The following is a 24921-nucleotide window of genomic DNA, read 5'->3' as shown; positions in this document are numbered from 1 at the left end:
AGCTTCTAAAAATGAACTTTGATCATAGCTAATAGTGATGGGTGTGAGAGGTTGTTTTAATTTAAAGTATATCCTGAAAAACTGCAAGAGGTAAGTGGGAAATCCTTATTTAGCATTGTGATATTTGAAAGTGCTTCAGAATTAAGGGAAAAGGGGCGGAGAAGTAAGAAAGTAGTTATAACTTGGAAACACTTGAAAAAACAACCCATTTAGCCATACATAAACCTTTTCTTCACGCACAGTGATATCTGTTGCATTGGAACTGGGTATATAGATATAGGTATCAAAACAACCCAACTCCCCAATCTAAACATTATTTCCAAAAGCAAAAAGGGTTCCTTCTCTATATAGTACTGGGTCTCAAGGCTGGGATCTTTGAGAAAAGAGTCTCAGGTTATTGTTTAAACGACCTTTATTACCTGCCTCTGACATTCTCCAGGTTACAGAGCAGGAGACGACGGAGCCTCATGTTCCATGGATGAAGCAGACAGCTGCCATGACAACTGAATCAATATAGGAGAGGCATTGGGAAGTATTAGGGTGATACGCCCAGCAATGGTTACCCATGGCAAAAGATGGCAGAGCTACTCAAAATTAGGCAAGTTACCTTCAGGACGACAACTGGATGCAAGAAAACCATACAGTTGGGGGTAATAGGTCTTCCCCACCCTCTGAGCCCCCCTCCACCTCCAGTCCCATTAAGTCCATTCTATGCCACAGACTGGTCCTAGTGTCCTGCTAGCTCCCTGCTGAAGGAGGAGGGAGGGAAAAGATGTCTGAGTTCTCTTCATTTTCTTTGTCTCTGTCCCTAAGGCAACAGGAAGCTGGAGCTGCCCCAGCCGGCCTGGCAGTGATGGCAAGCCCGTTGGCTCTACAGAGTGAGCAGTCCCTGGCAGCCCCCGGAACAGCTGCCAGTTAGACGGCCCAGAGTTCGGATAGACTTCATTGCTTCAATTCAATGCCAAGTGTTGGACGTGTTGGATTCAGTTCCCAGAGGGCTGTCAGGGCCGTCTGAAGACAAGAGAGCAGAGGCAGTTTAGTGCAGTGGGTTGTGCGGGGTCGGAGGTGGGGGCGGGGAGAGGAGGGAGAGGCTGGCCCGGAGGGGGTAGGGTGGTGCTTCTTCCAGGGCCTTCCAGACAAGGTCTCCTGGCCTCTCAACGTTGTCCGGGCCTCAGGTGAGGAGAGCCCTGGAAGGGGAGGAGAGGAAAAGGAGGCAAGGCAGGCGGGTGCCGCGCCCAGGGATGAGCGAGCTGAGGAGGGCGCGGGCGAGCCAGCGAGCTGGGGCGGCGGCTCTAGACCCCCTCGGCGGCCCGGACGAGGGCCGGGGCGGGCAGCCCGGCGGGGCCGGGCGGGCGGCGGTCCTCGGCGGGCGATCCGGCGGCTGTCTCAGCGTCGGCGGCGGCCGGGGCACCTCCCGGGAGCCACTCGTGCTGGGCGCAAGCCTGGGACGGCTCGTCCTTGGCCTCGACGAGCTTGCGGGAGCGGGTGTAGGCCAGGATGAGGCCTCCGGCCAGGCAGGCGTAAAAGATCATGATGAGCAGGATGTAGAGATAGGCGTCGTTGCCCTTGGCGCTGGTCACCTCGCGGCTCACGAAGGGGTCGGGCACGACCCCCATGCCCATGCTCGGGCCGGGGCCGGCGCCCAGGCCGCTGGCGTTGCCCCGGTGGTGCAGCTCGAGCAGCAGGCGGCTCAGCAGGGTCCGCAGCCGCTGGCTCTCGCTGCAGTTCATAGCTGTCGGGGAGTGACACGGCGGCTCCAGATCGCTGCTGACCTTGCCCCCGGGCCGGGCCGAGGGGATGCGGGCGAGCGGCAGCGGCTGCACCCGGCTCCCGGGCGGGCGACGCAGTGGCTGGGGGACCCCGCCGCCCGGGCCTCCTTATCCCCTCACCCCGGCGCCTCCTCCCCTTCCCCACCACGCCCCCTCGGCCCGAAGCCGCCTCTTCCCAGGCTCCGGCTGTCTCGCCGCCCCGGGGAAAGGGGACAGCTGGTGGGGGGAGGAGAAGGGGACGAGGGAGGGGGCGAGGCCGGGAGAGGGGCGGAGGGGGCGGGGGCGCGCGGAATGCGCGGGGCCCCGGGCGGCAGAGGCTGGCAGGGCGGCTCGCTGGGGCCAAGCGTAGACCCCGGGCTGCGGAAGAGAATTCCTTCCACGTTCTGGCCACCTGCCCTGCAGGCCCAGCTTTGGCCCAGATACAGCATCTGGCCCCCACGAGGCGGGTCCTGCACCGGGGTTCCATCAGCACTCACGAAACGGCAGCCGAGACCGCGGGTCCACATCTCAGGACGGGTGATTACTCCCATGGACAAGAACCCTGGCCTATCTTTCCAGCCCTCACGGCTTCCCCTGGACCGAGGTGAGCATCTTATCCAGAAGATGCTCAGGACACATTTGGTGACTGAAGTGGAGTAGGACGCCCGGGGCTTCCAAAAAAGGTTTCTGATATTATACCAGCCCCCTGGGAAGTACCCCTGCTCTGATTTCCTATCACATTTTTAGAGGGGCCTCCACATCTTAGCGTGTGAGTGTACCATCCATGATATGACCCTGTTTCCCGTGGGCGGCAAGCCATCTTCCCAGAAATGCAACCAAGTTCTTCCATTAAAAGGAGCAGGGACGGGCTTCCCTGGTGGCGCAGTGGTTGAAAGTCCGCCTGCCGATGCAGGGGACGCGGGTTCATGCCCCGGTCTGGGAAGATCCCACATGCCGCAGAGCAGCTAGGCCCGTGAGCCATGGCCGCTCGGCCTGCGTGTCCGGAGCCTGTGCTCCGCAACGGGAGAGGCCACAACAGTGAGAGGCCCGCGTACCGCAAAAAAAAAAAAAAAAAAAAAAAAGGAGCAGGGACATTTAAAAGGCCCTTTGGCTACACTCCCTAGACGTCTCGGGATCTGAAAAGTGCCAGTTCTAGAGAATATGCTTACCTCCACATGCAATTAGCCAGATACTCGGTTCTGTGCCTCTCTGGGGCTTGGGAACAGGTCTAGGCCCTGCTGGCTCGTGAGGCAGCCATTTTTTTCTCAGAGGGTATCTTCCTTTAGGGGAAAACAAGTCACTAAGACAAATAAATCCATAGTAGGTCAAACTGGAAACAGACTGGGATTCACAAAGGGAAAGTGCTCAAAGGATTGATTTCTAGACAGCGAGTAGGAAAAAAAATGAAGTAGTGCTGGTCGGGTCGGGTTGTATATGATTGCCAAGTAATAGAAGGAATGAAACAAAGCTATATGCCTTTATGTATCCCTTGCAAACCAAGGTGCCTGTTCAAGACCATTAGGTCCAGGGACCATTCAATCTTCAGGGGCCATGGGTTAAAAAAAGGAGGTTTTCTGATGCCTCTGCTTCAGTCACCCTTCAGCCCACTGTCCACTCCGGGCTGTAGCCTTCTGTGTGTTGGAGTGAGGTTGGCACCAAACTATATCCAGGGTCTCAAACGGAGCCTTGCTTAACAGCCTCTACATACATCTTAGAGACATTCCACGTGCCCCTGACCACTGGCTCCCCACTAATCACCTTGCCTCAATGTCCTCGCCTCAGAGGGGCTCAGGGAAGAATTGTTCAAGTGAGTTGGCATGACTAACGACAGAGGACACAGCTAGGAAATTCTCAAAGCAGTACCAACCTAGAGACAGGACTGTTAAGCTAAAAGACTCCTCTGATCTGTTAAAACATGCCCAGAATCTCTAGGGTTTTTTTTTGGTTTGGGGCAGTGGGAGGAAGAAGTCCCTTCACTGTAGCATAAAAACAATCATTTAAACGTGTATTGTACTTTTAACAGACTTATGAGCCAGTAGATTCAAATGGTTGAGCAGCAGGTCTAGAATAATAAAGTTTGACCTTGTTCTCTGTCATAACACATGACTCTTGTCACATGGGCTGCCTCCATTTCCCCACCACTCCCTTCCCTGGAACCTTCTAGAGTCCAGCGCTTTCTGCCCAAACCACTCTCTGTAAGTAAGTTCACCAGCGGCCTCCCGGCCAAATTTAAGGGTCTCTGCTCAGTTTGCATCTTTGACCTCAAGGATGAATTTGATACCATCAACCACCCACTCCTTCCTGTCCTACCCTTGGCTCTCATGGCATTGAGTTCTCAAGTTTCTCCTCTTATCTCTCTGACGTATCACTCTCTGTCTCCTATGCCGGCCCCTCTTCTTTCCTCCTCCCATTAACTGTTGGAATTCCCCAAGACTCAATCCTCAGCTATTCTCTCTTAACATCCATTTCCTTGGAAAGTGTCTCCTTACATGCTTTCACCTACCACCTGGCATATATTTAGCCAGATTTGAATCTCTAGCTCTGATTCTTTCTTGGTAACATCTCTCAAATCCATCCGCTCCTTCCTTTCTGGTTTTATTGCCACAACCTTAATCCAAGCTCTCGTTACCTCAGGTCAAATATGCAAACTGAGAGTCTCCTGGCAGATCACCCTGCCTACAACCCAGTCCACCCTGCTATGGCTGGACCACTTCCAACAAGTGCCAACACCACTTCCATCCACTCACCCCTGTGTTCAGAGACCCAGAGTTGCTCTCCACTGCTTCTTTAATGGAGCCCAGTCTTCTCTGATGGACCTGAAGTCCTCAGCACCAGTAGACACCACCTTCTTCCTTGGCACTTGAAAAACAGCATATTCCTCGAGTTCCTCTCCAATACTCTGTGCCTTTCACCTTCCTCAAAATACACTCACAAAAGGAAGTCTTGCTCGATTCCCCTTATTTGTGCTCTCAGAGTCCCTACAATGCACCCCTCTTGATAGTGCCCCAATTCAGACTGCAGCATTCAGTGCAGAAAATTTGGAAAACACAGAAAAACACCAATAAGAAAAGTCAACAAGAGCGCACATGTGTTGCACATGGACACACACACACACAGGCACTATACATCATTGTTTTGTAGCCTATTTTTTCACTTAACAAGATACTGGTAATTTTTCCCCGTGTCAATTACTATTATTTACAACATCATTTTACTACCTATACAGTATTCCAGACTATAGATCTGCTATTATGTATTTAAATTAGCTCTTATTGTAAGATTTCTGATTAATTTCCAGGTTCTCGCTCTTAAAGATAATGTTTTAATGAACACATACAAGGCCAATTCTAACTCCATTAAAATAAATAATTACCAGAGAGAAAGCAAATTAGAAATTTACAGAAGACTGGCATAGGAAGCAAGAGATGTATAGAAGGGGGTGGAAACAGGAATGGAGACTAGTCATAAAATTTAAAAAGGCCCAACCCTCAGAAAAAAACAACAGGTGTGTGTGTGGGAGACTCTGGCTTTCTTTTCACTCAAGGAGCTGCTGGACATCCCTTCAATCCCAGCCCTGAATGGCTGAGATGCCAACCTCCTTTTCCTCCCCACACTTAATGAAAGTCCGAATCCATCAGACAAGGACTGAGTCTCATTCCTCCCCAGACTTCCAGCCCCTCTACACCTGTCCCATACCTGCCCCATAATCATCTGTTGATCTATTGTCCAGAACTCACTTATTTCCTGAACGGTAATCAAGTGTGTTGACAAAGGGAAGTAATTTATAATCACGTATTTAGACTTTCAAAAAGTCTTGGAAAAGGTTCTGTTCCATGCCAAGGTTGTTTTAAAAGTACAATTGAGGCGCCATGGGCTAGGAAATGCTTTCACCATTCCTTGAGACTGTGAATGCTTCCTGCCAATAGTGCAGCTCCATGGAAGTTGGTTGAATTGAACTGAGTTGAGTTTGGCTAGTTGCCAAAGGACGGGCACAGATGGTAAGCACTGTTGGAGTCCAGGAGGTTGGCAAAGCCACAATGCGCTCTGAGGGAGGGGAGGAAAAAAGTCTTCGTGAAGCACCAACTACAGACCCAGAATGAATCACTCATTCATTCATTCATTGATTCAACAAACACTTGTTGCATGTTACACTGTGCAAGGCACTGTGCTGGGTCCTAGAGACACATCAGTGAACAAGTCACACTGGTGAACTGTCTGTGGCTTTGATGGCTTACAGCCACTTCTTTGTGAACGGGGGACAAGTGCCAGGATCTGGAGTGGGATGAGCAGTGGGCATGAAATCCAGCGAGAATTCTGATTTGGAGAGATTTTTTTTTTTTTCGGTATGCGGGCCTCTCACTGTTGTGGCCTCTCCAGTTGCGGAGCACAGGCTCCGGACGCGCAGGCTCAGCGGCCATGGCTCAGGGGCCCAGCCGCTCTGCGGCATGTGGGATCTTCCCGGACAAACCCGTGTCCCCTGCATCGGCAGGCGGACTCCCAACCACTGCGCCACCAGGGAAGCCCTGGAGAGAATTTTGACTCTGGACCCAAATACTAGAGTCCAAAGCCTTGTTCAAAAAAGGAAGATCCCTCTTTATTCAAAAGAGGGAGGAGAGTAAATGGGATAGTTCCTGGGTCCAGCTGGGGCTTCTCAGCTGCTTTATGGGAATATATGCTATATTTGGGGTGGGGGGACTGGGGTTTGATAAAGATCAATATTTATGGGTTGGAATGCACCCCAGGGGCTTCGAGTGCCTACCTTAAAGATTTCTTGGGGGTCTTGGTGGGCTTGTGCTGGGGTCACCCTATATCAGGCCACATACTGGAACATTAAATATAGTCCCTGATCTCATTTATCAAATGCCTAGCATGTGCTATTAATTAACCTTACAGCAACCCTATGAGGTGGGTAGGGTTGATATTAAAACTATTTAACAGGAACTTCCCTGGTGGCACAATGGTTAAGAATCTGCCTGCCAGGTCAGGGGACATGGGTTCAAGCCCTGGTCCAGGAAGATCTCACATGCTGCGGAGCAACTAAGCCTGTGCGCCACAACTACTGAGCCCGTGCGCCACAGCTACTGAAGCCCATGTGCCACAACTACTGAGCCCGCGTGCCGCAACTACTGAAGCCCACGTGTCTAGAGCCCGTGCTCCACAACAACAGAAGCCACCACACTGAGAAGCCCATGCACCGCATCGATGAGTAGCCCCCACTCACCACAACTAGAGAAAGCCCGCGCACTGCAACGAAGACCCAACGCAGCCAAAAATAAATAAATAAATAAATATTAAAAAATCTATCTAACAGCCCTATGTCTTGGACACTGACCAATCAGAATGGACTAGCAAACAATCAGAATAGATGCTGGCTGTAAACAACCAGTATAGCCTTACAGAGGCACAACATCATGGGGCAAAGAGGTAGGAGAGGGGCACAGACCAAATAGCTTCCCGTTTCCCAGAAGATGAAACCAAGATCTCATCTCCTTGGACTTCAGAGCTGTCCCAGGTCTTTCTGAACCCCCTTCCTCCCTGTGGATGCCTCCACTGCTCCCTGTGTTCCTAGCAGGTACATGAAAAGATCCCTCGCCTGCTGACTCCTCTAAAGCAATGCTATCTACTGCAGCTGCCCCTTTCTCCCAGCAATTTTCTAAGGATGCCACTTGTTGGCTCAAAATTCTTGAATGTGCCCCATCAGATTGACAAATTATCACCTTAGTGTGGACTTCAAGACTCTCTGTGCTCTGGCTTGAAGACGCCTTCCAATCATACTTGCAGCAATAACTACCCACATGTCTCCAATACCAGAAACCTTTTCTTTTTTTTTACAAATTATTTTTTATTCAGATATAATTGACATGTAACACTGTGTAAATTTGAGGCGTCAAATGTGTTGATTTGGTACATGTGTATTGCAATATGATTACCACCGTAGCGTTAGCTAATGCCTATATCACTTCACATAATGATCATTTCTTTTTTGTGGGGAGAACTTTTAAGACACTCTTTCAGCTAGATGAAATCTCACTGTCCTTAGCAACTCGACAGCATAGGATAACAGTGATATGTGTGCTCATCAGATGGCCCCAACAATCCTTTTGAGGGCGAGGGCTGTATTCTTCCTCTTCGTATTCCTCACCTGGCCTGAAACAGTGTCTGGCATTATAGTAGGTGATCAGGAAATATTTACCTGGGTTTGAGGTCTGCCTTCCTCCAACGAAGGCTTTTAAATTTGAAAAAAAATTGGCTCCATTCAGGATATGGAACTTTGTGGATACATTTTTTTCCAAAAATTTATGCAAATTTCAAACATAGAGCGGAGTTGAAAGAATTTTCCAGTGGTGCCTTGTTACTAGCCAGATTCTACCGCTAATGTTTTCTGATACTGGCTTTATCCATCCCTCACCTATCCATCTGTCTCTCTATCCAGTGTCTTTTCTTTTTGAAGTTGCAGACATCAGTACACTTCACCCGTAAGCACCTTCCACATACCCATCCTTAACTAGAGTTCAATATTTGTTTATTATTCTTTTGTTTTCCTTTTGAAGTAACATATATGTTCGATGAAATACACAAACATTAATTGTATATTTGCTGAGTTTTGACAAAGGTAACTGCGTAACTTAGCCCCCTACTGAGATGTAGAACATTACCACCACTCAGGAAAGTTTCCTCTTGCCGCTTCCCAGGCGATCCCCTCCTTTCACCCCTAGAGGCAACCACTGCTTTGATTTTTTTCCATCATTGATTAGTTTTGCCTGTTACAGAACTTCATATATATGAAATGATACAGTATGAAGTCTTTTGTGTAAGGCTTCTTCTACTCAGCCTGATGATTTTGAGAATCATCCGCGTTGTCACATGTACCTGTAGTTTGTTCCTTTTTACTGCTGAGTAGTACTCCATTGTATGACAATACCACAGTTTGTTTATTGATTATCCATTTATCCATTATCCATTCTCCTACTGATGGACACTTGGGTTGTTTCCAGTTTCTGTCTATTAAAAGTAAAGTTGCTATGAATGTTCTCAAACAAATCTTTTTTTTTTTTTTTCGGTACGCGGGCCTCTCACTGTTGTGGCCTCTCCCGTTGCGGAGCACAGGCTCCGGACGCGCAGGCCCAGCGGCCATGGCTCACGGACCCAGCCGCTCTGCGGCATGTGGGATCTTCCCAGACCGGGGCATGAACCCATGTCCCCTGCATCGGCAGGCGGACTCTCAACCACTACGCCACCAGGGAAGCCCTCAAACAAATCTTTTTGTAAACATATGTTTTCCTTTTTCTTGGGTAAATATCTAGGAGGAGAAATGCTGGATCACAGGGAAGATGTAGTTTAGCTTTATAAGAAACTGCAAGACCTTTTCCCAAAGTGGTTGTATTTTTCTATACTCCCACCAGGAATGTATGAGGATTCCAATTGTTTGTGGTTACTTTTGCAGCTCTTTGCTTCAATCGCACACTTAACTTTGTCTTGTACACATGACATGCGTTTACTCTTATGATAGGGCCAACCCTGATTGTGGTTTATTACTTAAAGCTCCCCCCCATTTTCCTGACTACTAAATGTATAGCCAAACTCTAGATGGAGTTGCTGAAATGTGAATTAACTCTATGAGATAATAGCTTTTCCTGAAAGCTTACGTGTGCCGAGCATTGTGTTAAGCACTTTATATGCATTATCTCACTTAATCCTTACAGGAACCCCATTATACAGATGAGGAAACTGAGGCCCAGAGAGGTTAACTTGCTCAAAGTCACATAGCTTGTAGGTGGCCAAGACTTGAACCAGAGTCCGTAATCTATTACCATCATGCTATAATGCTGCTGCCTAAGGTCCTTTGTCCAGAGGCTAGCAGGAAAAAAAAAAAAAAAGAGCTTCTGTGTTCCCTCATCTAACCCCCTTATTTTTCAGCTGAGGATACGAAGGTCCAGAGAGGAGAAAGGACTTGCCTGAAGTCCCCTATTAGTTAATGGCAGAGCCATCAGAATCCAGGTCTCCTGCCTCCCAGTCAGGAAATCTTTCCACTCCAGTGCACAGCCTCCTTCAATGCTTTGGGCAATTCGGATTTTATTTCTAGCTTTTTAGTGTATGACAAGAGTCTGAAAACCACTTTGAGATCTTTGAAAGAAGCGCGTGAATCTAGGAGGGTGGAGTAAGGTCAACCTTCCGTTTGGGGCCAAAACATAAGGTCATAAATTGTCAAATTTGTGTCAATTCATACCTAAACGTTATCATGAAAAATATTTCTCCTGCCCACTCAGTCTTCTCTGGAAAACAACGTGAAGATTTGGGGTACTCTGTGGGAAGGGAAGAAGCCAGAGGGCATTTTTCTCTTGGACTCCCACATCGCCATCTGGTGGAAGCCTTGCGTTTTTGTTTTTCTTCGTTTTTCTGCTCACACGTTTGTTGCCCTTTTCTGTGCCACGCCCTGCGTTAGGAGCCGGGGATCTAGGTGAGACTTGCTTCCTGACGTAATGGAGCTAAAACTCTAGGGGGCGGGGGGGTTACCCAGACCCTTACAACGCCCTGTGGTCAAGGCCCTATTAGAGGCAAATAAGACAAACCTGCATTTTCGTTCTGGCTTGGCTACCTAGCAGCTGTGTTACCTTGAGCAACGTCACTTAACTTCTCTGTGCTCCGGCTTCCTCTTCTGTAAAATGGAAATAATAATAGAAAGCGCTCACTGTAGGATTTTGTGGCAAGGACTGAATAAGATAATGCTGGGAAAGCACTTAGCATAGTGCCTTGAACATATTAAATGTTCAAAAATGTCAGCTGTGGTTACTTCATTATTAACAATAAGCGTATGGTGCTGTGAGGCCCAGAAGAGAGGCATTTAACTCAACCTTGGAGAGCTCAGAGAAGACGTCCCCGCGGATGTGACATCTGAGATGTTTTGAATAGGAAGTAGCCATTCGGACCCTTTCTCCACGTGGAAAGCAATATCCGCAACGTACGAATAAGGAAAACAACAGTGTTCACCTCCCCTCACCCCTGCATCATGAGGCATGGCACAGCATTCTTGCCTCGGGGGAGCCAGGGGTTTCCGTGAGGGCCTCTTAGCTGCAAGATGATGTGGGAACATTTAGGAATTCTTGGAATCAGGACCCAGACCAAGTGAGAAATTGGTTCCCACAGTGGGTAGGCAAAGCCTGACTTGAAATTAGATGCTAAGAGAAAAATCAAGACCAGTTGTGTCAACTACCACGTGTTTGTTTTAATTTTGACTTTGTTTGGGGGCAATAATGCTTCAGTGGCTCTTTATTCATCCAACATTATGTTCAACAGGCATGATGGAGCCTGTTCATTTCCCACCGCCTCAAAACATGAATAATTCTGGGCCCCTCAGCTGCTCTCGAAATTTTGCCTGGCACACACCATGACCACATCTGATTCTGTTCATACTGTTTTTCCCTGCCAATGCTTAACCCTTCCACATTGTCCAAGTTTTACTCATCCTTCAAGGTCTAGACTTTCTCATTTGTTCATACATTCATGAAATATTTTTTTTAATTAAGGTATAATTGACCTATAACATTAATTAGTTATAAGTGGACAACATAATGTTTCGATATTTGTATATATTGTGAAATGATCACCACAGTAAGTCTAGTTAACATCCGTCACTACACAGTTACACATTTTTTTCTTGTGATGAGAACTTTTAAGATCTACTCCCTTAGCAACTTACAAATATGCAGCACAGTGTTATTAACTATAGTCACCATGCTGTACATTACATGCCCAGGACTTATTTATTTTATAACTGGAAGTTTGTACTTTTGACCCCCTTCACCCTTTTCTCCCACACACCTCCCAGCAACTACCAATGTTTTCTGTATCTATGAGCTTGCTTTTTTTTTTTTTTGTTAGATTCCACATAGAAGTGAGATCACGCGGTATTTGTCTTTCTCTGTCTGACTTATTTCACCTATTCCATTGTATATATACACCACATTTTCTTTATTCATTCATCCATTAATGGACATTTAGATTGTTTCCCTATCTTGGTTATTGTAAATAATACTGCAGTGAACATGGGGATGCATATATCTTTTCAAATCAATGTTTTCATTTTCTTTAAACACCCAGAAGTGGAATTGCTTGATCACATGGTAGTTCTATTTTTAACTTTCTGGGGAACCCCCATACTGTTTTCCACAGTGGCTGCACCAATTAACATTCCCACCCAACAGTGCATGAGGGTTCCCTTTTCTCCACACCCTCTCCAGCACTTGTTATTTCTTGATAATAGCCATCCTAACAGGTGTGAGGTAGTAGCTCATTGTGGTTTCGACTTGCATGAAATATTTTCTGAGAATGTACTATGTGCCGGGCACAGTGGCAGGCGCTAGAGATACAGCAGTGAACAAGACAGACACAATCTGTCTACCTTCCCAGAGCTGACAGTCTGTCTGAAACTACAGCCATGAAAACAAAGCACTGTGACCATGTGTTACCAGGGCTTTCTCAGACAAGGGGTATATCTAGAATAGTGCTCTCCAATTGTTTTCACCACATAGCACACATAGATAACATATATGAGCCCCTAGGATAAATGGATAAGAAAGCAGCCTGCCAGGGAGCTCTGGCCACTCCAAGGGCAGAGGGCATCAATACCTCAGGCACACCTAGCATCTCTGGGAGATCTCTGGTCGAGAATCTCAAGCTATGGCCCATGGCATTGCTGTTGCTCTCACCCCACTTTGTCCTTGCAGGCTGATGGGCACAGAAGGGATGCTGCTGCAGATGAATACACACTCTTTGTTATTAGCTAGAAGTTGGTAAGAGTCACTCTTGCCTCTTCAGCATTAGGCGCAGACTGGAGGCTCCAAGGAAGCCTTCCCAGACAACTGAAGCCTAAAAGGATCTCTGTCTTTTCCGAATTCCTACATATTTAGAGTCTTCAGCTCACAGTTCAGCTTCTAATTCACCCCCATAGTCTGACATTGTATGCTGAGAGCATAAGACCATCTTTTGTCTCCTCTATAGCAATACTACACATGAGAGGGCTCAGAAGTACTTCGTTAAGTGTCCTGTTTCAAGACAAAAGAAATCTTATTGGAACTTAAGAGGGCCTTCAAATGGAAATGGCTTTGCTATCTAAGAAAAGTTCAGTGCCCAAGCCATCTTTTAAAACTTCAGAGAAAAAATCCCAAAGCTGTAAGAGAATGAGGTCATCCAGCTCCAGGCCAGTTTGGAGTTTTTCTTCTCTGAGCACAACCAAAGGCCAACCAAGATATCCCACAACCCCAGGAGATGGGGTCGAGAGAGCTATTGTTTATATCATGAGCAAAAGGGAAGAATTCACAAGCAAAGAGAGCCAAAGGGGTGTCTTGCAGAGAAAACAAAGACTCCTGCTGAAATGAAACAGAAGAGTCCACATCTTTTCCTTCACTGGGACTCCCTGGGAAAGGTTAATTCTCTCAGCATCAAGAATCCTGAAGGCTAATGAAATGCAGATCCAGTTTAGAAATGATGCAACCTCCAGGAAGTCTGCGGGGCAAATCTGACAAATTTTAACTCATCTCTGTGCATTGCTTGCTCAAATAGTTCGTGATTCAGTTACTAGGCAGGAAACCTTCCTGATTTCCCTCTCTGGCCCCGTCTCTCCCCCACTCTTGGGACGCTACATTGCTACTTTCCTATACTGACACATACAGTTCACCATCCCAAACTGAACGTGGGCATTGGAATGCCTTATCCTAAGAAATGTCAAAGATACAGCTAAGGTAGAGCTGTTGACCATAAAGAAGAAAATGTGTGTGGACATGTCTGTGATATATATATATATATATATATATACACACACACCTTGTTCTGAGCTTCTTATAACTCTACGAGCTAGAAAAAGCTGGGCACAAGAAGAAATACCTGACTTCAAAAGAATCATTTTCATAATTCTGCTTCAAAAGTCACTCTGAAGAGATACATGGATGGGTCAACATATTCTCTCTTCTTTTCCCTTGTCCCTAGGAGTCTCTTGACTCTTTTTTATTATTGATTTCTCACAGCCCCAAGGCAAAAATATGAATTAGGTGAAGTTGATGTTTAGCACTTCCAAGCAGTCCCACCCCTAGAGCCCATTTCTGACTCTTGATACCCTTAGGAGTGTCTTCTAAGAAATAAAATGGTTCTAGACCTCATTCTCTCAGAATCTCTCAGGTTTTCAAGTGTCAAAGGAAATAGCTAATCTATCAACACAAAAGAAAAATCAATCCCATATCAACAGGAGAGGGTTAGGGGAGCCTACAGTTAACCAGGAGCCTCCTTCTTTGGTAACCTGTGAAAACTGCCCTCTCTTCTGTGAATTATTTTGTAGTTTAATCCTAAGGACAGGTGTTAATAGAGGAATTTACAGATCCAGCAAACAGGTCACTGTTGGCCAATGAGAGAAGATGAGGCACAGGTACTGTTTTTTGTTTGTTTGGGTTTTGGTCATTGTTATTGCTGTTAACCTTCCCATGTGATTCCTAAGTGCAGCCAGGGTGAAGAACAACTTGGAAGGATGAGCTTGGCAGATTGGAGAACACAGAAGTGAAAGAGAATGGAGTTAAGGTAAGACAGGTAAAGAGAGATCTTCTGATTCAGGGACTTGAATACCAACCTGACATTTTGATTTGAATAAGAACAGCATCAACAAGGTGGTATTTTAAGAAGGTAAGTTTGGCAGATCTCTATACAAGATGGAGTATACTGAGTATACTGGCAGTGATGGAAAGAAAAGACTTGCCAAGAAACTAGTTAGGAGGTTGGTATAGCTCTTCTAGTGAAAAGGGGTGAAGGTCTGATCTAGGGTGGTAATAGCGGGAAGAGAGTAAGAAATGAACTTTAGGCACATGATGTCATGTCTCTCAAAAACTAAGCCCAACTGAGACTGAAAGTGGGTGCAAACACTGAAATATACTGACATACTTCAGGTATTTTAAGTTCACCCAAGTTGTCTGTGTCCCTTACTTCACAGCTACCTAGGTCTACTTCCTCCCCATCAAGCCCACAAAGATGCTTCTCATCAGATGAACCTTTCAGGTTCTCCCACACCCTTAATTAAACACATTTGTTCCAAAGACTTATCAGTTTGATGATTAGTACATGCTGGACAGAATATGATGAACCCGATTGGTTCATCCTCTTCTCCTCCAAAACACCGAAATACACCCAACTTTCAACTTCTCCTCCGTATTATCCATCTTACCTGCTCATGCCAGACATGTCTGACCCTACCTACCCTGGATACTCATGTAAACAAGATATGGGACATTTTCAGCACGCCAGAAGATTCCCTCATGCCCCTTTCCAGGCAATACCACTCTCTTCAGAGAAAACCATTATCCTGGATTCTATCACCATAGGTCTGTTGTGCCTATTCTCGAACTTCATATAAATACAATCATAATGTACTGTGAATAGCTTCTTTCGTACATCATAATTATCTGTGAACATAATTTATCCATGTCTTTGCATGTAGCGGTAGTTTACTCTTTTTACTTGCTATGTAGCATTTCCTTGTATGGGTATACCACAATTTCTTTGTCCATTCTCCTGTTGATGGACATTAGAGTTATTTCCAATTTGTGGGTCATTATGAATACTGCTGACATGGGATCAACTTATAGCAAAGCTTTTTTAACAAGCCCCACCCACACTGTTCTGGGAAATTTTCTTGAATTCTTGTAATCCCTTTTTTTTGTTGTTATTCTCTCTCTCTCTAGAACTTCTGTTATTTAAATGAGGAATCACTTGGGCTGATCCCTTAATATTCTTATCTTTTTGTTCCTAGTTTTCATCTTTAAAAAATACTGTTTGGAATTAGATAGTGGTGATGGTCATACGAAACCGTGAGTATGACTGTCACCTAACTGTACACTCAAAAATGGCTAAGATGGCAAACTTTATTATATATATTTTACCACAATAAAAAACATTTGGCTCCTCGAAAAGTTCTACTTCCTGAGAGATTTCCTCTACTATTTCAACCTTTCTCTTGAATTTTTCATTTCAGCCATCATGTTTATAATTTCTAAGAGATGTTTTTATTTTTTTTGTTTTCTATATATTCCTTTTTTGCAGCCTTCTGTTCTTGTTTAATGGTAGTTTTAAAAGTTTTTTTTAAAGCTTTCTTTATTTACCCTGCGGAACCGATTTACTCCAATTTGCTTTTTTCTCCTTGCTTTTATCTCTAGTCTTCCAAGGTTTGGTAATCCTTGCCTTCTCATTTAAGAAGAGAGTACTAGTACTGACTGGGAGGTCTAAGAGTGTGGTTGCCACTGAGGTAGAGGAGGTGGGAGTATGATGGCAGGGGATAGCTTTCTTTCATGGACATCGTAGGATAGCTTTCAACCTGTGCTTTCCAAACTGTGGCTTGCAGACTCTCTAAAGCCGTGCTGTCCAACGTGGACATGAAATTAAAAATTCAGTTCCTCAGTCACACTAACTACATCTCAAATGCTCAATGGCCACACATGACTAGTAGTACTATAATGGATAGCACAGATATGGAACATTTCCAACCTCACAGGAGTTCCATCGAACAGCACTATCTTGCGGGGTCATGAAATCAGTTTAGAGGGTGACAACCAACATTTAAATAAATGAAATAGGAAGTCTCAGTATTGTTTTTTCACATAAACATTGTTTTCACATAAACATTTCACATAAAATATTGTTTTATATACACATAAGCAGGTGTGCAAAGCATCGTGGATCACAGTAAAAAAAATGAAAGCACTGCTTTAAATTATATATGCACAACTCTGATTTTTAAAGAGAGAGAACATGAGAATTACAGAAATTCCTTGTACCTAGTAGAATCCTCACTTCTTGTGATGGCATCAGCCACAGCCTCATATCCCTATAGGAAACTTGGGACCTAGGGCATCATTAAAAAGCAAACCAAAAATCACCTTGGGACAGCAAAATCACAATATGAAAGCTAGATGTGATGGGCCTTAGGGACAAATACACTCCCTATTTCTTCTGTCATTCATCTTTCCCTTTTTACAAAGCGTCTTTTTTTGAAGTCCAGTCTTTCTCCCTCTCTCTCTCTCTCTTTCTTTCTTTGATACAGGAAGAAGAAACTAAAGCTAAGGGGGTATTTTGAGATTTGTCCATGGCTACAAAACTAGTGATAGAAAGAGCCCAGGTCTCCTCACCTCTAAATCCAGAAGTTTTTCTTCAAAGTCTTCAGGGGCAAGCAGTCCTTTAAGGCCCTGAGGTGCAAACCAATATGTTAAATAACTTGACTCGTGAATGTTACCTGGATACAATGATAATGATAACAGCTAACATATGTTTACTATGTTTTAAACACTTTATATGGGTTAACTCATTTTTACCCTCACAACCATCCTCTGAAGTAGATCCTATTTTATCAATCAACCCCATTTTTCGGGAAGGAGAAACGCAGTGGAGGGATGTTAATGAATTGCCCAAAGTCACACAGCGAGTGAGTGGCAAACTCACATAAATTAATTTCTCCCTAAATTTTAATTAGCCTAAAGGTAACAGTTACCATTTACTAGCACGTACTAATAATGCACACAACATGACTATGTTTTGTCCCACAGTATCAGTGCTGCAGAGGGATTCTACTCTATTAACTGTACGAAAGTTAACAGCTTTGGGTTCAAATCCTCCAAACTAATGGATATGATTTATACAACCCAGGTTATCTGCTTAATGCGATTCTATAAACCTAGAGAGGAGGACTTTTGAAATATGTGTTTAAAAGTTTGGCTAGTATTCTTCAAACTTGCACATTTTATCTTGACGCATAATTAAGCACAAACTGGCTTGATAACGTGGGTGGATTTATTTCTTAAGAACAAACGAAGCTTTTCATCAAGGAAAACGTGAAAACCTAAGTAACAATCCTGCAATCGTGCATTTTAACAGAAAGTAGAAATATGAATACATTCTAATTTGTAACTACATTTGAAAATTAAAATAGTTCTCTCCAAATCCCAAATACCACACAATCTTTAATCTGTTCTCATCTTGTTACTCCAGAAACATCTGTCACATGCTATCAAGAAAATAGAGGCAAGGATTATTAATCAGTCTTTATGGCCAAAGAAACATTATTCTCCTTAACTTCTGCCTTTTTGAATCATTCATGTGTATCTCAGTTCCAAAAAGTGACACAATTATACCTCCATTCCAGAAAAAAAAAAAATCAATATGAATATCAAATATCAAGGAGGCAAGGTACTTTCATGTAATTAAAGCAAAGTCACAAGTGTTCGTCTTAGAAATGTACATAATTGCAGGAAAATTTTTAAGTACAACTTTATTTGATGGCTGACATGTAATAATAACAGTGAACAATTCAAACAGGTATAAAAAAGGTAGGATCAAAATCTTTACGCTCAAATACTTGAAAAGTCACTATGAATATGGAAAGATCTGTTTACATAAACACGTATATTTGCTGAGGAAAAATCAGGGGGTAGTGGCATCTCCCTGGTCCGTTAACAATATTTGGATTTTCGCAAAGAATTAGCAGCACCCAACCTTAAGTGTTAATTACGCGTTTCTAAAGGACCCATACAACAGATTAGTTGGCAGTGTTCTAGCTTTTGGGAGATGGGAGCGGGTGAGGGTTCAAATATCTGAGTACGCATGCACTCACACATTTAAAATCACCATTCCAAAAGGAGGGGACTCACACACTGAAAAAGTCTAAGAACATCATCCTTAGAGGATCAACAGTGGGCCAGAACAGTGGAAGCTGAATAGTAGTCTACTTGGTAAGAATGGTTTTTCACTCTTAGAAGGCAAGTTGGGAAGAATGAGAATACTCACATACACATAACTCAGGGAGACCTTGCTTCAAATTTTACATTGCAGAACACTGAACATTCTTTACAAAAACCTCCATTCTTGCTTATAATAACACCAGATGATTTTTCCTTTATACCACCATATACATAACATTTAAATATTTTCTTTATAAATATTCTAGAGCAAACAGAATGTGTTTTGTTGCAGTGGTGGCCCACATCTGTACAAAGCAATGTAAGCAACATATATATATAGGTATATATATATATATATATAAAATGACTAAGAAAAAAGTGCAAAGAATAACAGTATTAAGAATTTTTGTTTTTTTTTTTTACAGTAACTATGGTTCAAGTGTGAATACCTATCAGGGATATATAATCCCAGATTTTAATTAAAGATTCAAAAAGAAGCCCACATACCAAGTTACTGCACAAGTATCAGTCCCTTAGTGAGTAACTTCCCTTCTCCCAAATCCAGCATTTCCAGTTTCTGAACTCTTCTCAAACAGAAAAAAAGTGGTAACAGTGTGTTCTTCCCTTTAAGTTCCTAAAACGCATCCAAGTTAATTAATAATTCGGAGATTAAGTCAAGATGGTAGGGAAGTCATTCATCATAACCCGCTTTTGCTAAAATTAAAGCAAAATGAAAGGCTTTTGGTAATACAAATAATTGACCAAGAATCAAATCAGCAACAGCAAACAGACCTTAAATTACAAGTGTGATTTAATACACTTTAAAATCAATCCCTGCTATCAAAGATAAGTTCAAAGTCTAAATCCTCTCCCTGGTTCAGTGCTGTGCAAGGGTTGGAATTCTAAATACTTATGATTTCAACACCTTTTCTAACAGAGAAAATGCTTCCTGTTAAAATTTGATTAACTTTCTATTATTTTAACTCTCGGTTTGTCTTATTTTGAACAAACAGAAACGCAATGTTCAGCATTTTTTAAGATGTACTTTTACTCTTAAGTCATTCAAATAATTACAGTTACTGATTTCACATCTCCAAGTTTCAAAATAGCAGTTGAATTTCCCTTTAAATATATTACTAGATATTTTTTGGTGCGTTTATATTGTTTTATTCTTACTTCAGGCACTGTAATTATTCACAATATTATAATGATTCTATGTGTAACCTACACAACAATTATGAATGCTAAAATGGTTTCCAAGGTATTACTTGATTCTGTATATTATGATTCAAGACAAATGGTTGGAAGAGAATTTTAAAGCCCTGCAGCACTTCTGCTTTGAGTAGTGTTAATATATTTTTTTGGTCATGCTTAATATTTGAGCATCTTCTGAACTAGGAAGACAATAGACATTGGAAGTTGCAAATTTCCTCAAACTACATTCTACTCCAGCTCCAACTTATTTTGTTCAACATTAAATATTTTTTCTTTAATGAAACAAGTATATCTTAGGCTAATTTTTAAAAACAGGAATTTTGCTCTAAAATTAATAACACAGCTACAGGGAAATAACTTTTCAGTTTCAGCTTCACTAGAACTATGCAAAACTAAGTCAAAGTAGACTCGACAACTATTTTAATCACTTTGGGTTTTGTTTTTTTATTACCATGACTTTAGAATGATACACTTTACATTCTAACAGACAGCTCAACAAGGCTGAAAACTCCAGAACTGAAAAACCACCAGCCCGCCTCCTGTACAATTGTAAGTAAGAGAGCAGCATTTTATTTGCCCCCATACATTCGCTCAATGTCTTTGAGGTAATGGTTCTTCAGTTCCTTCCTTTTCAGTTTGAAAGCATCAGTGACCAAACCAGTTTCAGGGGTCCAGGGCTCTGGGCTTAAGCGAACCTTGATTGGAGTTTCAAATCGCTCCAATTTCACTGAAATGAGAAAGGGGGGGTAGGAATGAGGGAGAAAGAGGGAAAGAGAGGGAGAGAGAGGGGAAAGAAGGGGGAAGAGTGACGAGGGTTAGGAAAATGGGGGCGAGTGGGAGAGAGAGAAACAATAAAACATGAATTTTGCAGGATTCACCTAGATGGTGCAGGTGATGAAGCGTATGTTAGAGTTAATTAATGATACCACCACCTTACAATTTCATTTTATATTTCTCAAAGTACATATCAGTTGTTTCAGTTGAATGGTTTTGGACTATGCAGTTTTTTTTCTAATATATATGTAGACACCCTCCTCTTCAGAGTCTTTCTATCTGTTGCGCCTTCTGCCTGGGATGGCCTTCCCTGCTGTAGTTGCATGGCTCACCTCCCTACCCCATCCACGTGTCTGTTCAAATGCCACCGCCTCAGAGAGGACTCCCTTGACCACTCCTAACAAAACAGAAGTCCCTTTGTCTCTCTGTATCCTCTTATGCTATGTCTTCTTCAAAATACTTATCACCACCTCATATATTATATATTTAATGCACCTACTAGAATGTAAGCTCCATGAAAGCAGGGGCTTTGTTCTGTTCACTGCCATCCATAGGCTACACTGAGCCCTCAAGGAACATACATATTTATTCATTCATTCTACAGAAAATTAGCCTCTAGACAACTGTTCTTTGTAAGCTTTATTGTAATTCAAGTAAGAATCAAAAGGGGGGGTTGTGAGTTTCATACTCTTAAATGATATAAGAATTGATGCAGCACATATTGGATTTGAGTTAGACAACACAACACATGTTGAAAGAAATGTAAGAAAATGGTGAAAATAAGGACACAGAAGCAATCCATACAGTGCTCAATAATTTTAAATTCAATAAATTATATTCAATGAAGTTACTTATTATTAATACAAGGTCATCCTTAAAATTCTGAAGCCCTACTAACTGTAATGTTAATCTACAGATGAGCTTTATTTTATATGCAATTATTTAAAATAGCAATTTCGAAGAAGCAAACATCTGCATGTTTTAAAACTACTGCTAAACAGCCTAGGTAACCTGAGAAACAACTCGGTTTCAGTGATAAGCACAAAGAACTCAAATTCAATGAAGTTTTTGTTCTAATGCTAGTCTGAGCTTTATGAAAGCTTGGGTGAATTAGCGAGTTTCTCATTAAAATAAGAGAAAAATATAAAGCTGAGTGTGAAAAGTAATGTTTCAAATTACTTAGAACCAACTTCCTAAAAGTAATGCCTAAAAAGGTAATAAAGGAATATAAAACTTGTTCAAATTAACCATATCTACTCTGATGATAGATTATAGCTCAGTTATACAGAGGTGCCTGAAATAAGGTCACCTTTGGATCTCAAGGGAATAGTTAAATTCTCAAATACCGATCTGGCTCCGAAACCTTTTATTTCATATTACTTTACCTACTTACACAGGTCGTATTCCAGAAACACTGACAACAATGGGACAAAGCAGGTACGTTATTTCAATTGCGCACAAGGAAATTAAGCATTTTTTTTTAATGCTGCATTAGAGGTTTCATAGTTTTGGAAACTCCTAAACATTAGCTAGTACCACAAGCTATAGAGAGCAACGGGCAATCACACAGTTTCCTATAAATTAAATAAATTTATAAATTGCAAACAAGTGAAAAAGATTAGGGGAAGAAAAAAACAAAAACAATTTTACACGTGGCATTTTATCAGAATTACCTAGGACATTATGAAATGTGACCTGCAGGTGGCAGCAAATGTCAATTTTTCTAGCCACTGATAGTTGTCAAATCACCCCAAAACCATTATTTTGCATTCTTATGATACTATCTATACCTTGCACTTATATTTAAAACATGAGGAGGCCTGCTATGAACGATGTATGATTTCAGGCAGATTTAACTGAAAACAATCAAAACTATTTTATACTTTTTGGCCCAAGTCTCTGAAATTATAATTTGAAGCAAAAGGTTAGCAAAATAAATCTTCTGTGGCACACACGAGCTTATGAGTTATTTAGATTTAGCTCATGATTAGTGTTCATTATCCAAATCATGAATTGTTCCATTTCACGCCTCAAACCAAGCACAGGAAAGTCATGTAGGCCTAGCAGGTCCTAGAATTGTATTCCATTTTCCAGCCTGAAAAACTTCCCCCACTGTTGCTTTTACACAGGTGAATATTCAATGACAAATTATTCAAGTCACATTCTGCTCCATTAGTACGTTCAGAGAGTGACTAAGAATAACAGCCTATTGGCTGAAATACTTTTTTTTTTCTTTTTTTTTTTGTGGTATGCGGGCCACTCACTGTTGTGGCCTCTCCCGTTGCGGAGCACAGGCTCCGGACGCGCAGGCTCAGCGGCCATGGCTCGCGGGCCCAGCCGCTCCGCGGCATGTGGGATCTTCCCAGACCGGGGCACGAACCCGTGTCCCCTGCATCGGCAGGCGGACTCTCAACCACTGCACCACCAGGGAAGCCCTGAAGTACTTTTTAAAATACTACATTTAAAGAAAAAAATGAGGATTTGTATCAAAGAAAATTCTGGAAGCCTGGTGATATTAAAAAGTGTGATATGTCAATAATACTATAATTAACAAAACCAACTTTAAGAAAAAAATTAAGCTACTGTCTTTATGCTTATACAGTAACTTACTTTGCAGATTATGTTAATAGGTAACTGCTATTTAAAACTTTACAGTGACCAGAGTTAACCAGAAGAATGTTCTTCTTGGGGAAAATAGTTTTTCAACTTCAACTTGCTAACAAATGTTACAAACTATATTTTTTAACCAAAATGGAACCCAAGTAGTTAATTTTAAAAATAAATAATAGTAGCCTAGTTAGGGAAACAGATGTGCTCATGTATCTCTGACAGGAGTATAAACTAGTCCAGTTTTTCTGGGGGGGAAGAGGGAGTTATTTGGCAACATAAGGGAAAAAAGCTTTTAAAATATACATTTTTCTTGACTCAGATAATCCATATTAAGAAAATAATTACATAAGAAAATAAATTAGAGTAAAAGAGATATATTCTATTTGTTTACAGTGGAGGGAAAAAGTCTAACAATAAGGACTTAAGTGGACACTCCTTTACTGGAATACTATTTAGCTTAAAAAATGGTAATTCAATTCTGTATCTACTGACTTAGAAGAAAGTCGATGATGTTGGTAAGTTAACTATATATAACAAAATGTAATGTCACCACCCAAAGGTAACTACTATCAAGTGATTTTTACTTCCTCCTTTAAACTTTCTGTATTGTCCAGTACTTTATAATGAATATAGGTATCTGTAATCAGAAAAATGACATTTTCATTTTTTAGGAGGGAAAGCAATAGGTTAAAACTAGGTTAATCGCTTCCAATTAAACATGAAGAGTACACAGTTTATCTCTGCTCCCCTGGAAAATAAACAGTTTAAAAAATTTTTTTTTTTAATTCAAAAGGTATTAACCACAAAGGAAAAATAGAAATGAGAGAGAGGACACTGGGTGAGAAGGCCCAACAAAATCTTAGAAGACCAAAAGCAAACAGGCCAGCAGTTAACTCACTGGGAGCCAAGAGAGCTAAAAGCTAACTGCCCACATCGAAGAATACCAACAAGAGGCAAACCAATCTCCCGAGCCCGTAGACAGAAGCTGAGGGACAGAAGCCAGAGATGAGGGGCATGCTGAAAAAGCAGGGCTGGCCCTCATCTGCTCAGAGGACAGCTCTCCCTCATCCTGCTCTTCCCCAACCAGGCTGGAGATAGATTTACCTTTTGGAAAAACTGAACTAGAGAGACTCTGGACTCAGGACACTTACAATAGAGGGAGGGAGTAAGGCTGAAAACCTAAAGGTTCAGTGAGGGGAAGACCTACCCACCCCAGCCCCAGCCCCCTTCCAATGGCCTTTTTTTTGGCTACCAGAATATTGGCAGTCATGCTAATATCTCCCAGGTAAGAGACTGCAGAAGTCTCCTCTGGAGAAGTGGAATGACTCAAGACACTAACATTTGAATAACTTTTCAGTGAAGCCCAGCAAGCTTTCCAAATAGCTTTTTAGAACCTCATTCTCAAATATGAATGGACAGACAAGGATCAGCAGATATACGCAAGGCCGACCAAAGCAAGCAGAAAGTGGAACTTGAAGGAAACAGAAACAATAACAGGAGAAGGAAACTTCATAAAAGGAATCCCTTCAACACCCTCAGAGGATGACTGCATCCATGAAAGAGCAACAGGATGCTATTAAAAGGACACTAAGAAAGCAGGAAAGAACTCTTGAAAATTGAAATTCTGATACTGGAAGTTGGAAGCTCGATAGACTGAGACAATGATAAAGTTGAGGGATCTGCCAGAATATAAAACAAAAAGGACAAGATATAAAGATGTGGCCCATATATATACAGTGGAATATTACTCAGCCATAAAGAGAAAGGAAACTGAGTTATTTGTAGTGAGGTGGCTGGACCTAGAGTCTGTCATACAGTGTGAAGTAAGTCAGAAAGAGAAAAACAAACACTGTATGCTAATACATATACAT

General features: G+C 42.6%; 2 protein-coding genes across 15 annotated transcripts in view; both read right to left on the bottom strand.

Moving 5' to 3' along the window:
• Positions 1-424: 424 nt before the first annotated feature.
• KCNE5 (potassium voltage-gated channel subfamily E regulatory subunit 5) lies at positions 425-1828 on the bottom strand. Its single transcript, XM_060002182.1, has one exon. The coding sequence runs from the start codon at positions 1728-1730 to the stop codon at positions 1293-1295; it is 438 nt and encodes a 145-aa protein (XP_059858165.1). The 5' UTR covers positions 1731-1828; the 3' UTR covers positions 425-1292.
• An 18380-nt stretch (positions 1829-20208) lies between these two features.
• Positions 20209-24921, bottom strand: part of ACSL4 (acyl-CoA synthetase long chain family member 4) — an 83607-nt gene continuing 78894 nt past the window's right edge. For all 14 annotated transcript variants that reach the window (XM_060002859.1, XM_060002858.1, XM_060002867.1 and 11 more), the window contains one exon: positions 20209-20393. In XM_060002859.1, the coding sequence (XP_059858842.1) occupies positions 20236-20393 (158 nt within the window). In that variant the 3' untranslated portion in view covers positions 20209-20235. The remainder of the gene's footprint in view (positions 20394-24921) is intronic.

The sequence above is a fragment of the Delphinus delphis genome, chromosome X (assembly GCF_949987515.2).
Source record: "Delphinus delphis chromosome X, mDelDel1.2, whole genome shotgun sequence".
Taxonomy (NCBI): Eukaryota; Metazoa; Chordata; class Mammalia; order Artiodactyla; family Delphinidae; genus Delphinus; species Delphinus delphis.
The sequence above is the reverse complement of the archived record's forward strand: the minus strand, read 5'-3'. Positions and strand labels throughout refer to the sequence as shown.